At 42.9% G+C, this 15,085-nt stretch overlaps 1 protein-coding gene across 2 annotated transcripts in view; it reads left to right on the top strand.

Annotated features, from left to right (window-relative positions):
* rprd1b (regulation of nuclear pre-mRNA domain containing 1B) overlaps positions 1-14,808 on the top strand; it is a 32,167-nt gene extending 17,359 nt beyond the window's left edge. For both annotated transcript variants that reach the window (XM_084334163.1, XM_084334164.1), the window contains 3 exons: positions 2,079-2,205; positions 9,085-9,260; positions 10,891-14,808. In XM_084334163.1, the coding sequence (XP_084190289.1) occupies positions 2,079-2,205; positions 9,085-9,260; positions 10,891-11,040 (453 nt within the window). In that variant the 3' untranslated portion in view covers positions 11,041-14,808. The remainder of the gene's footprint in view (positions 1-2,078; positions 2,206-9,084; positions 9,261-10,890) is intronic.
* The last annotated feature ends 277 nt before the right edge of the window (positions 14,809-15,085 follow it).

Below are 15,085 nucleotides of genomic sequence, written 5' to 3' on the forward strand. Positions count from 1 at the left end.
GGATCGCACACCCCCAGGTGGGGTATCATTGGAAAGCTACACGCATGGGCTACAACCCTGACCAATAATCTCCGCAATCGGCGGATTATTGACAGTTCTAGAGCGTCGGCAGTCCGGGGTGGTAATCTGGCGGGTGAAAAGTTTTTACGCCTGACATATCGTCATGTAACGAGAACCGAGGCATGGATTTGGTTGAGTGAGGTGGCATTCGAACGGCAACAAATAGGGCTTTAATTCATTCTATATATAATATGTTCGGCGAAAAATGCAGCCCGAGCCGCTAGACGCTCACAAAGTGCTGTGACCTGTCGGGCCGTTGCATGCTAAGAGGTTAACACTCATAACACACATTAACACTCATAACACACACACAACACACACATTAACACTCATAACACACACACACATTAACACTCATTAAACACACACAACACACACATTAACACTCATAACACACACACATTAACACTCATAACACACACACACACACACATTAACATTCATAACAAACGCACACATTAAAGGGGCTATGCATTGCTATTCCTAGCACTATTTGGGCAACTTTACACAATTCCTGTGAGTCTATGTAACACATCTGTAAGGTTTATTCCAAAAATAATCATTGTTTTATATTTCTAATCTTGTACTCAAAACCAGCATTTTTCATCTCCAAGATTTCAAGCTGTTATTGGCTTGGCTCCACCCATACTAGCAGAATGCTTTGAGTGACAGCCACCCACCAAATAGCTCCGCCCATCTCCCCGTCCTTCCCTCTCGGGTCTCAGGTGTTTTTATTTCGACACGCAAAACATATACCGATTTTACTAACTAACAGCATTAATAACAATCAACAATCATGGCTGTACATTATGTTTGGGATCCAGAGAGCGACCCACAGTATGATTCAGAAGAAGAAGAAGTCGATTTGCAACAGCGAGGCTTGCAAATAGTTTCCGATTGGTAAGTTGATTACACCGTTAGTATAATGGCTTGCCGAAATAACGTTACTTACTTGATCAGCCAGCTTTTGCTTCGATAGCTTGCTATAAGTAACGTTACCTTGTTTACCTCTGACTAGTTGTGTTTTTTTATTGAGCAGTTTTTAATTATGACTAGCTTGCTTCAATAGTTTGCTATAACGTTACTTTATAAAGAGCAGCAGTTATATACAGTGTACTTCGTTCGCGTCCCAAATAGTAGGTACAACTCTTTTGTTTAGCACCATCCAGGATGCCACCCCAGCATCAACAAATTAATTATATACCCCACCGTCGAACACACACAGTAACGTTAGATTGTATTGATGATAACATACCTCACCCCACCCCCCAAGGTTCCCCCCCACACACACACAGTGAACGTAGCTAGCAACAGTTAGTTAGTTAGCTGGCTAATTACGACATATCTACTTACTACTTGTGTCGGGTCCCGAATAGTAGGTACAACTCCTTTGTTTAGCACCATCCAGGATGCCACGCCAGCATCAAAAAGACCTTGATTGACAACGTCTTCGGTGGAAAAATGTGCAGTACAAACCCGAGTATGAGACGTTGCGACAGAACTAGGAGGGTCCCCAAAAACGAACTTGGTCCATTGCTGGCGAAGTTCGGCATCCACGGGAAAAGCGTGCAAAGACGTATTAGTAGTTTTACAGCCAGGAACAGAACATGTTCTGCGGGGTTTGCTCATCGTGGAAGATATGCAAGTGACTGCACTCCTGTTTCTAGGTAGTGTACCACTCTATTCGAGGTTGAATGGGGGCGGGCATTAGCTCCAACCACAGAGCCAATCGCATCACTGTGCGCTACCCACAGCGCCGAATGACGTGACTCAGGCCTTCAAATCAAAATGACCCGATTTACTAGAGGACGAGAGGGGCTGGGCTGAATCGGAGCAATCCGCCAATATGGTATTTAGACCCTAAAACACATTGATACGAACTCCTATTACTATAATACAATGCTAGAGACTGAAAAATGACATTTATAATGCATAGCCCCTTTAACACTCATACCACACACACACATTAAAATGCATAAACATTCACACCCACTCTCAAAAATCCTCTTCCCCCCCAGACAGAGGAGTTGGTGAAGGCCCTTCAGGATCTAGAGAACGCTGCATCAGGCGATGCTGCTGTCCGTCAGAAGATCGCCTCCCTTCCCCAGGAGGTGCAGGACGTCTCCCTGCTGGAGAAGATCACAGGTACCCCACCTCCAGAATGACATTTTACTCACCGGTACCCCACCTCCACAATGACACTTTATTCAGCAGGCAGGTGTCACAGGTACCCCACCTCCAGAATGACACTTTACTAGGGATGGGTACCGAATCCGGTACTTTTGAGGTACCGAACCGAAACACGTCGGTACTACCGAGTATCGATTCAAGTGAGATACCGGAAAAAATAAAAATGTACTTTCTTTATTATTTTTTTACCTTTTTTCTTTTCATGTCATGTCACACGCACAATATATGCTTACCTAGGATTTGACTTGATTCAACAACAAAGCAGTCGGAGCAATGGCAAGCCGAAAACTGTCGAAATTGTAGTTATTTGAAGTTTGGATTTTTTTTTCACGACTGAGGTAGGTAAATAAAATTTCTTGAGACTAAAGTACAGAAAAAAGGTACCGTTGGGTACCGGTATCGATTCACAGGTACCGGTACCGTATCGGTTCAAATGTGAAAGGTACCCATCCCTAGGTATTATTAACCCAGGGTAGGTTCTGAGTTGGAAAGCCAACTCACTAGATGTCTCCAAAAGGCAGCTTAAAAACCTTAAAATCTCTTTACTCAGGCATGTGGTGTTAGGGTCAGAACGGACCCGTTTCAAGAATGTAAAATGCAATAATTGCCATCTCGTTTTTTTTTTATCGGAACAAGGCTTAGAGTATGTGCTCATGGTGGCTATTTAAACACAAAAACACTCAAGTTTACCTTTTTAGCCAATTCTGAATTTCTTCTAGAAAAAAAGTTACAGCAGTGGTGTTAGAGTCCAAACGGACCCGTTATAGAAAAATGGCTATAGACATCAGTTTGCTTCATAGAAATGCTATGGCTAGCTCTGTGGATTACATGTGCTTCAATCAAGGTTCATATTTGACTAGACACTTCACCCCCCCTTCATGGGAACAAGAGCAGGAGCGAAAGAGGGAGGTGGAGAGGAGGAAGAGAGCGATAGGAAGAGGGAGAGGAGGAACAGTGATATGGAGGTGGAGAGGGAGAGGAGGAAGAGCGTGATGGGGAGAGGGAGAGGAGGAAGAGAGCGATAGGAAGAGGGAGAGGAGGAACAGAGTGATATGGAGGTGGAGAGGGAGAGGAGGAAGAGCGTGATAGGGAGAGGGAGAGGAGGAAGAGCGTGATAGGGAGAGGGAGAGGAGGAAGAGCGTGATGGGGAGAGGGAGAGGAGGAAGAGAGCGATAGGAAGAGGGAGAGGAGGAAGAGAGCGATAGGGAGGTGGAGAGGGAGAGGAGGAAGAGCGATAGGGAGGTGGAGAGGGAGAAGAGGAAGAGAGCGATAGGGAGTTGGAGAGGGAGTGGAGGAAGAGAGCAATAGGGAGGTGGAGAGGGAGAGGAGGAAGAGAGCAATAGGGAGGTGGAGAGGGAGAGGAGGAAGAGAGCGATAGGGAGGTGGAGAGGGAGAGGAGGAAGAGCGATAGGGAGTTGGAGAGGGAGAGGAGGAAGAGCGATAGGGAGTTGGAGAGGGAGTGGAGGAAGAGCGATAGGGAGGTGGAGAGGGAGAAGAGGAAGAGAGCGATAGGGAGTTGGAGAGGGAGTGGAGGAAGAGAGCAATAGGGAGGTGGAGAGGGAGAGGAGGAAGAGAGCGATAGGGAGGTGGAGAGGGAGAGGAGGAAGAGAGCGATAGGGAGGTGGAGAGGGAGAGGAGGAAGAGAGCGATAGGGAGTTGGAGAGGGAGTGGAGGAAGAGAGCGATAGGGAGGTGGAGAGGGAGAGGAGGAAGAGCGATAGGGAGGTGGAGAGGGAGAGGAGGAAGAGCGATAGGGAGGTGGAGAGGGAGAGGAGGAAGAGCGATAGGGAGTTGGAGAGGGAGTGGAGGAAGAGAGCAATAGGGAGGAGGAAGAGAGCGATAGGGAGGTGGAGAGGAGGAAGAGAGTGATATGGAAGTGGAGAGGGAGAGGAGGAACGGAGTGATAGGGAGGTGGAGAGGGAGACAGCCCACGCACACCTGTCTGCATGCACTCGCGCGTTGCCGGGCACACCGAGTCCGACTTCAGAGCGGGCGGAAGCGCACAGAGGATTTACATTGGAACAGCTCTAAACGCCTAGTCTATATGTGAAGTCAGTCCCCTTTTGAAGATTTTTTAAAGATTTCCAGTTCCAGTGTTCTATTGTCCATATTGCATGTATAACCCGTTATTATCTCATTAATTAGAATGTTAGAATACATTTTAGAATGATTAAATCAGTGTGACTGTACTCCTGCAAAAGTATAGTATGGTTTATTTGTATTGGGAAAGATACAGACTGACACTGGTTGAACAACATCTATATGTGTGGTAATAATGCAGATATTGAGTGTATTTCTGTGAAAATGCACGTGGCGCATGCCTCTGAATCCAACCAAAGTGAAAACGATAGCTTCCAGCCCACGAGTCGCGCGCCCAGCTACGTCCGTTAACATGGGAGCGAAAGGGAAGCGCTGGTCGCCCGCCCGCCTTCACGCGTGGCTGGTGTGTTTGCGCTCAGAGGAGGAAGAGAGCGGTAGGGAGGTGGAGTTGTTTTGTTCCTTGATTTATTGATATAATACTAGGGATGTCCCGATCCAGATCACGTGATTTTCCGAAGATCGGGATCGGCAAAAAATAATAATAATAATAATCTGGCCTTAGTTTTGGTTAGGGGTGCACCGATGTATCGGTCGGGTATCGGTATCGGCCGATAAGTGCCTTGTTGACTGCATTCGGCCTATCGGCCGATAAGCTCGAATGTGCCGATGGCAGTAGCCGATAAATATCCATCAATTTGTGTCGCGTCAAAAGGCAAAAGTCGCAACCTGCACAACGCCGCCCCAGTCCCCCACACACACAGGCTACTGCATCAAAGTTACTACTTATAATTAACAAATGCATTCGTTTTGTGGCATTAACGTTATATAGTTAGTGTTACACGTTCAATAACATAAGCATATTATTTACCCGAACGTAGCAAGTTCATACTAGCTCAGTTCCTTCCGTTGCTCATAGAGCCCTGAGTTTTACCCATTCTGCAATCTGTTAATAAAGTTTTCAATCAGACACATGTATAGAAAGACTTTGTTTTATTATAACATTCGTTGCAGTAAAATCATTATGCCTCATTTAGTCATCCTGCGGAGCTAAACGTCGGCCGCGCCGCCGCAGGGATTTAACATTGTTGTTGTTGTAGAAAACCTCTCGTCAAAATCAATGGCGGACAAAAGCGGAAGTAAAACATGTATACGCGCTTGCCGATTGGTGGTAACAGCAGAGGCGGGTATAAGCGGTGTGTGTGACGTAATTGGCAGAATCGACTGTCAATCAAAATTTCATTGGTTGAGAGCTCTGGTTGAGACAATAGTATCCAGCTGCAGCCCGGTAGACCATACTGGGAGAACTAGTATCTAGCTGCAGCCCGGCAGACCATACTGGGAGAGAGATAGTGCTATTTCTTGATGTTTCCTTTTTTTAAGTAAGTAAAGAGGCCTGTGTTCATATCGGTGAGCACAATTTGTAACACAAATATACAGTAGTTTCATAAAAAAATTACAAAAAGAAATTACAAAAAAAAATATTACAAAAAAAAAAAAAATTGCCACAAGTATCGGTATCGGCCGATTGTGTTAGTTGAACAATTGGTATCTGTGGCAAATTTTCATATCGGTGCATCCCTAGTTTTGGTTTTAAATTGCATATCATTCATTTATTTAGCAGACGAATTTTGCCAAAACAAATGCATTTCCTTTGATTTAATTATACATCAAATGATTTATGTCAAGGATTGCAATGCCTCGCTTGAATGAAGTTAACTTTTCACCTAACGTCAACATTCAGGGTGAATGTAATGTGAGCAATTGGGATAAAAAAAAAATGTAAATATATATATATATATATATATATATATATTTTTTGATCGGATCGGGAAAGATCGGTATCGGTAGATACTCAAAATCACATGATCGGGATCAGATCGGGAGCAAACAAATTTGATCGGGACATCCCTATATAATACAGTTCTAAAACCCACAAAGCAGTTTACTCAATAAAGTGTCTTCATATATTAGCCTGTTATAGTCAGATTGCATACATATTTACCCATTTTCTTCAATATGGGGAACAGCATGAGTGAATATAATCCTATTTGAGTGAACAAAATAGGTATATTGTGTCTTGGGGCCATATGAGGGCCATATAAAATAATGTTTGATATGGGGAATGGTTATGATGAGCTAATAAGTTAGTAATGAAGTGCAAAACAAAACTGGATAATAACCCTTATTTTTTGTGGTGGTTGGTACTGAGTTACACACCGGGTCCATTTGGACCCAGAGTTTTTGTTAACACCAAAATAAGATAAATAAATAATGGTTAAATGCGATATCAGGGAGGCTAACTCTTCAAATGTAAATGAGAGCCATGTTTACACCATAACATCAACTGGTCAATAGTCTGTTCTTGATTTGAATGAGAGCTATTCTAATGCACTACTTTTATTCTGCCTATTTTTTTGCACTTCCTGCCAATTTCATAATGCATTTTAAGTTCTATGCCTATTCTTATGCTATTCAACTATTGTGAAGCACTTTGGGATAAAAATGTTAGGCCTATTTTTATATCTGCACCTTACGAATGTTATGCTCCTGTTATGTCTATTTTACTATCTATGCACACTGCCAGCCAGGCCTTTATGCGGCGGAGAGATTCGGATACAATTCAACACAAACGGTTCCAAATATATTAATGTTTCTCTGCATATTTTCACACCGCCAACCAGCGTTTCCGTTAGCCGGTAATTACCGGTATTTGACCGGCAAAATCTGTTGAAGTCCGACATATTTCATCTCTCCGGTCTTAATGTCCGGTGAAAATAATTCCCTGAGTCTAAGCACAATTTGATTATTTGAATTGTATTAAAATAGGCTAAAATTAAATAGCCTATGCGATGAACGAAACGATCATTACATTTGTTTCCTCGTTGCTTCTAATAATGACAACGACGTTGTCAGCGAGAGCTTAGTGCTGGGTGTGCGAACTTTTGTGAAGCTGCAGAGCCAGAGCAACATCAGCACAATGCAGTATTCCAGCAGTACTCCAATTCAGCCATTTTCAGCCAATGTTGGGTGGGGGGCGCTGCTGTGCGGTTCCCAGAAAAGAGCCAATAACAGCTGAATGAGCTGCTCTGCAGCGCCATACTCTTTGCAAATAAGTCGTTGCGAGGTGGAGAGAGTCGTCACGCAAACCACGATAATGTTGCCGTCTCTCTGCTTTCTCAGTTCTTCGCTTGATATAATTAATACAAATGTCCAATATAACGGAATTAGTTAGCTCATAAAAATGTGATTATAACAGACTGCTGTTTAGTGTCGGACCGACTGCCCACATACGCGGTCTATTTTATTTCAAGTCAGCAGCAGCACGGAGTATCGAGGGACTTATTTTATTTGGAATATATTAATGACTGTATACGCAAAAGTAGCCTAGTTTTAAGTAATACTATTATAAATCGACATGCCTTGAGGATGACATTCTTTATATAGCCTGCCTATCAATTGTTTTAAAGCTCAATAAACTATGACCGGAATTAATCTCATTTGTCCGGTAGATTGAAATCTTGCAGGTCACGGAGACCGGCAACAATTTTTTCTAACGGAAACCCTGCCGCCAACATTGTTGTCTCGGAATGGATTTGGTAGCTGTCATTTCTGCGCGTCTCCGTAGACCGTGCCGTGTCACCGTTTTAAAGTTGTAGTGAAGATTGATTTATATGAACAGATTTTTTTTCATTAATATTCCACACGATTCCGCGATAATTCAGAATTCCGTGTTAATATCTCAATTCCGTGAAATCTCCCGCGACCGTGGATTTCATAGGGCCCTAGGTGGGTGTTTAGGCTGTGGTCACTGACATCATGTTGGTGGGTGTTTAGGCCGTGGTCACTGACATCATGTTGGTGGGTGTTTAGGCTGTGGTCACTGACATCATGTTGGTGGGTGTTTAGGCTGTGGTCACTGACATCATGTTGGTGGGTCTTTAGGCGGTGGTCACTGACATCATGTTGGTGGGTGTTTAGGCTGTGGTCACTGACATCATGTTGGTGGGTGTTTAGGCTGTGGTCAGACATCATGTTGGTGGGTCTTTAGGCTGTGGTCACTGACATCATGTTGGTGGGTGTTTAGGCTGTGGTCAGACATGTTGGTGGGTCTTTAGGCGCTGGTCAGACATGTTGGTGGGTCTTTAGGCTGTGGTCACTGACATCATGTTGGTGGGTCTTTAGGCGCTGGTCAGACATGTTGGTGGGTCTTTAGGCTGTGGTCACTTCATACTTGAAAAAGACCGGAAGGGTCGAAACGTTGTATCTGCTATTTTTTGTCACAATTAAAACACCTTGGAGCATCAAAAGTGAGTTGCGAGCCCCGCTTTGTTTCATAGGCTGTGGTCACTGACATCATGTTGTCAGTGGGTGTTTAGGCTGTGGTCAGACATGTCGGTGGGTGTTTAGGCTGTGATCAGACTTCTATGCTTTTAACACGGCAACGTACCTGTTTGAGTAACCTGAGTGACAGATGATCCCTTGTGGGATGGAAATGTTGCAACCTTTTTCATAAAAAAAAGTGTAAGAAATTGAGTTGCGAGCCCTAAGTTTTCTTCTTGTCTCGGCACCAACTAGGATGTGCGTAATGTGTACTGTTGTACCAAGAATACCTTTGGATTGGGGGTAACATTTGAAGTAGTTTAGTCTCAGAAGTCATGCAGTTGCTGCTGTTGGCCATTGTAGGGCAGTAGACTCCCATTATAAACCATGTTGAGTGCCCCGCTCTCTAGTCTCGCTGTAATATCTTCCATGGAATAAATGTGTCTGATTTCCCCCTCTCTACCTGTACACCCAGACAAGGAGGCAGCAGACAAGCTGTCTAAGACTGTGGACGAGGCCTGTCTCCTGCTGGCGGAGTACAACGGTCGCCTGGCGGCGGAGCTGGAGGACAGGAGGCAGCTGGCCCGCATGCTGACGGAGTACATCGGCAGTCAGAAGGAGGCCCTCGGCGAGAGGGAGAAGAAGCTAGAGGCAAGGCTATTGACTGTAACATTAAGCCCCACGATATGGTATTATCATGATACCAGAGTCACCATACTCTAATATTAACACACCAGCTATAACATCAGGAACTACGATATGGTATTATCATGATACCAGAGTCACCATACTCTAATATTAACACACTAGCTATAACATCAGGAACTACCATATGGTATTATCATGATACTAGAGTCACCATACTCTAATATTAACACACCAGCTATAACATCAGGAACTACGATATGGTATTATCATGATACCAGAGTCACCATACTCTAATATTAACACACTAGCTATAACATCAGGAACTACCATATGGTATTATCATGATACTAGAGTCACCATACTCTAATATTAACACACTAGCTATAACATTAGGCTTCACAATAGGGTATTATCACGATATCAGAGTCACCATACTCTTAATAATAATAATATTGAAATATTTCTTAAAAAAAATGTTTTACAGCGAATTATGTCCCCAACGGAAAACGTTGTCAACATCTGCAATAAAAAGATATATAGATCATCTGTTTTATTTATAGATCATCTGTTTTATTTATAGATCATGTTTTATCTATTAAGATACAGTTTTCAGTCTGTTTGCCTCACTCCAATATAATGTATAAAATTTATATAATATGGTGATACTATGTGATACTATGGTATTGATTTATTTTGGGTCTCGAGAGCTCGGCCCTCAATCTGGTTTCTACGACTTTCCTGGAGTTAGACAGAGAAATAATAATCTATTGTTCACATCTGCTCACTTTTTCTCATAGGACCGATGCAATCACAAGTAATGTGATTGCACAAATAATATATATATATATATATATGGAAATGTATGGTTGAAACAAGCAAACGTTCAAACGCACACACACTAATAAGCATTGGAGGCTTTTAACCAGGGCCGGACTGATGAAATCATTCAGGCCAGGAAATATAGTGCAAAATATAGCCCCAGTCAGGCCACTTTTTAAGCAGGGGGTCGGGGGTCCCCCACCAGGACATTTTTTGTTACAAAGACATAATTTCCTGCATTTTTTTATTTGTACCCTTTAAATGCCAATGTTTGTGATGGCATCACAAATGATTGTTAAAAAACAGGCTAGCATAATGTATGCTTAGCAACAACACTGATTTTGATGGATTTTCTGTTTTTTTGTAATGTCAGATTGAACAAAAATACAATCTTTTATTCAACTTTAGCCCTGATCATAACACCACATATTCATTTTGGTAATTCTAACCATTTAAATGCCAGTTTGTGTGATGGCATATATTTGCAATGTATCAAATGCAAAGTAGATTTTTCTGCAGGGGATTATTACAGGCTAGCATGTGTCAATGATTAGCAACAACAGTTTTTTGTAAGGGTCCGCCTCCACCAATCACATGCGGCTCCCTTTGTGTGTGTGTGTGTGTGAGAGAGCAAGAGAGTTAACTGCTCCAGACGAGCCGGTTGGCACCTTTCATGGTTGCCTCCGCCGTTGGTGTGTCGAGTGAATGTGAGGCATAAGTTGCAAAGCGCTTTTGATAAAAGTGCTATATAAATGCAGTACATTTAGTGATTTAATAACAAAGGTGCTTTTATTCCCTCCACTGTCGTCTACAGGAGTACAAACAGAAGCTGGCGAGAGTGACCCAGGTGAGGAAAGAGCTGAAGTCTCACATCCAGAGCCTGCCTGACCTCTCTCTCCTGCCCAACGTCACGGGAGGCCTGGCCCCCCTCCCCTCGGCAGGGGACCTTTTCTCTACCGACTGAGAGGCCTGGGTCCCCTGGATCCCCTTCGGCCCCCAACCCCCCTGCTGCGAGTCCTAACCGAGCCGCCCACAAGACAGTAACCTCTAATAACTCCAACCCCAACAGGGAGAGAGGGATTCTGGGAGTTTTGGTGACATCACAATGCCCCGTGTGTGTGTGTGTGCGTGTGTGTGTGTATGTGTGTGTGTGTGGAGGGGAAGATTTGGAGAGATTCTTTCACGTGGAGGTTCCTGCCACCAGCTCAACCGTCAAAGATTCCACTCCACCAGCTTTGGAACAAGAACTTCTTGGGGGGGGAAATGCCACCCCCCCTCCCTCCCTTTTTATTTTTACTCTTGATAATGTCTGCTATCTGATTGTGTGTCTGAGGGGGCTAAGATGCTAAGCTAAGAGAGGTATGCATCTGTCGTAGGGCTGTCACTTTTTCCCAAAATCATGTTTGAAGTTCGAATTCAAAGTGATATGGAATTCATTCAAATTATATAGAACTTTTATCTAATTGGAATCCTCTTCTTATTACCCCCAGGCTTTATCTGTGGCCTACTTCGGCAGTCATGGCAAAAGTGGTTTATTGGCCACTAACATTGTCTCAAGTCGTCATTGGAAAGAGGGGATCGACAGATCCTGATATACTATAGTAGTAAAATATACTTTACTTCTTCTTACAAAGTCTGCAATCTTTCTCCATCATTTTGCCATTGATAGTCTACTAGTAGTTTCCTCCCCTCTCTCTACACGCATGTAGCAGCCAGGCGGTGTGAGAACGCCCATCTGTTGGACTACAAGGCGCCCCACTTTAATATATGATTCTGTCGACTATGGAAAGCAGATGACTAAGACTGTTAGCGGGACAAGCGTTATCTGCAGCTCCAACTCTGAATTCCATTGCACCACCACAGTTTCACCAGGTTCGAACGGAAGTCTGAACTTTGATTGAAAAGTGACAGCCCTGATCTGTTGTTGTTCTGTGTTAAAAAGGAAAGTGTGTCTCTTTCTACATAGTCTATTTTTCTGCTCGTAAAAGTACAGTAGTCTGTTCCCCCGCCTCGTTAGGCCGGGTAGGTTGTGACTTCAGCCCAGACACAGGGCCCTTTGGTCTTCACCCCGGAGGCTCCCGTTCAGCTTCACCGAGAAGAAGCCACCCCACAAAAGTCGGAGAGGTCTATAACCGAAAAGACGGAAACAAAATGCGCTTCCCAGCGATAACGTTTGCGAGAAGTCAAGGCCCTCTATGATTTCCTTCCAAAGTTGTATACATGTGTTTAACGGGGGGGATGTACTAGGGCTGGGGCGATATGCCCAAAATATCATATCACAATATTTTTCTGAGTTTTGACTGTATATCAGTATTTGACGGTATAGTTTTCCAGTAGAAAATTACATTGTGATATGACATATTTTTTCATGTCTTCTTGTAATGCAATTGCCATGGTCCTGTTTAAACTCAATTTATTTTATTTGACTTTTATACTGCTGTAAGGAATCTCTTTTTGATTAACTAAAAAAATATACAGTACTATGTATATATATATATATTCTTTTACGATATATATATATATATCGTGGGTATAGTGAAAATCCATACCGTTGCATGGATCCATGATGATATACCTTCTTCATATTCAGTATACCTTTCCAGCTCTCGAGATGTGGGGCCTGTCGCTGCCTGGAATGTGGATGAATGAGAGAATACAGACATCTGTTTGGGTCAGTGAAATGTTATCGACCTCTCCTGACTTTTGTGGGGTGAGTGAACCAAAGGCTCCTGTATCGGGCTAGGTGTGTTATTGCGATGAGGAGGTTATCGTTTGTTAGGTTGATTTTATTAATTATGTGGGTTTTTTATTGAAACAGTCTGCTAGGTCAGGGGTTCCCCAAATGTTTCATTGTCAAGACCCCAAATAAACATCAAATGTGGTTCCATGGCTCTTTAGCATAATTTTGGCAGGGCTCGGTGATACAATTGAAAATGTACCGATATTAATCATCATGGATCTCATCATCTACCTGATTTTGCTCTTATCGGTACGTTTTAGGTCAATGAATTCCTCCGGTGCACAGGATTCATTCAGCTGCCCCTTTTTTAATTAAACTGATTGTACAACAACCAAATCACATGTTGACAGACAAACATGTCGACAAACATTACAAATCATGTCTATGGAAGAGGGCCAATGCGATGGAAAATGGTATTTGTGCGCTGGTGTTTCATTTTCATGTATCGTTGCTGAGATAAATGTGATCATATACTGTATGGTGATATGGATTTCAGGTCCTATTGCCGGCCTGATAATTGAGTTCCAGGGGACGCCCATCTCAGAGGATTTTTGTTGTTACCATTTAGTACAGAATTGTGTCTGTATATTCTAGCTCGGGGGGGGGCGGGGGGATTGAAAGCAAGGGGAGTAAAAATGCCATAATTTTGAATTCTCTCACTGTGATAACTTGTAGAAAATGAGATGACACTGACTCATGCCTTGTTTTGCTTGGGACCCCTCTGGAACCCTCCCGAGGCCTCCCTTGGGTCCCTGGTCCTCACTTTGGGAACCACAGAGCTAGGTGATTTTGTGTGTGTATGTATATATGTGTGTGTGGAGGGGTGGGGTGGGGTCTCATCAATGTACGTTGCATTGCGATTGTTCCATGAATGTTCTTAGTCAATAACTGTTATTCAACATGCTTATGACAGTTGCGTCACCCAGGAATGTGTGGGTTTGGTCATTTCATTTATGTTCATCAAAGATGTGATTTCCTTTTTACAGTCACAGAAATCCCATTCATTTCTAATTGAGATTCCTGCATCAACACCCCCCCCCCCCCCCCCCCCCCACACTCACTGTCATTTCCTTCTTTTTTGGGGTCATCCTGATTACGACCCACTGTTCGGTCGATAACCCTTACCCCATTACATAAAACAGGGGTCTGTGGTGAGACATGTGATGTTGTAGTAGCTTCAGTTCAGGTACAAGGGATGCTCAAGCTAGATATTCAATGACTAATAACTGTTTCACTAATCTGTTTCTATGTAAACATAACATCCCGTGTGTGGGGGGTTGGCTACTCTACTGACAAAAAAATTACAAGTATGGCTGAGATATGATAATTGACTTCACAAACGCCACTGAAATTAAGACATAATTTGGTAATTGGAAAAGGTAGTTTCAACAAAGCTCTTGTGGTTTTCAAAGAGAGACAGCGGTATTTATCCCACCCCCTCATGCGACAACAATGTGAATTCTGTTTACACAGTAATGCAATGGTGAAACGAGACAAATACTTGATGTCACTGCTCCAGTCAGCAGCCATGTTATATCCCTCCCAGCGAGCAGCCATGTTATATTCCTCCCAGCGACCATTTGGTTTGATTTGTTTCTAATCTTGACACAAAATTACGCAAGTGAACACAGCCCATACTTTTATCCACAGTAGTGTTTAAGACGACATTTGAGTTTTGAATTCGATTAAAAACATGTAGGAACTCTTATTATACTGTAGTGTGTGTTCTCTTAATCATACACCCACTTGTAATAAAAGCACAGATTCTTAAAATGACTCAAACAAAAAAAAGACTACTGCTTTTCAAGACCCGGCCTAGTTACTGGCTACTGTGTAACAGTGAATTAAGATTTAATCTGTTTGTCCAGTGTTGAATTGAATATTTCAGATGAAGAACCATTTTAAATTAGTTTGATGAACAAACCTAACTAAATATCTTAAGATGGTTAGTTCAGAGTTTGGGTACTTTCATATTCACATTCCCAAGTTATTTGGATTGACTTCACAACTGCAAAAAAAAGAATTCGGAATCGACTTGGGGTGCTATAAGTGGCATTTATTTTGTTAAAATAAGTGATCTACATGTTTAAATAATAGCTCTACATTCCGACAGCATCACTAATATTAAGTGTCTGGTCAGTAACATGGGTCTCTCAATCCCTCGGAAGGACTGGCAGACCCATGTTACTGACCAAACACTCGGTATATATCAGTGATGGCTGTCGAAATGTAGAGCTACTTAACACTTCATTATATAAAAAAAAAAAAA

Source organism: Notolepis coatsorum (assembly GCF_963971535.1).
Source record: "Notolepis coatsorum genome assembly, chromosome: 17".
Classification (NCBI taxonomy): domain Eukaryota; kingdom Metazoa; phylum Chordata; class Actinopteri; order Aulopiformes; family Paralepididae; genus Notolepis; species Notolepis coatsorum.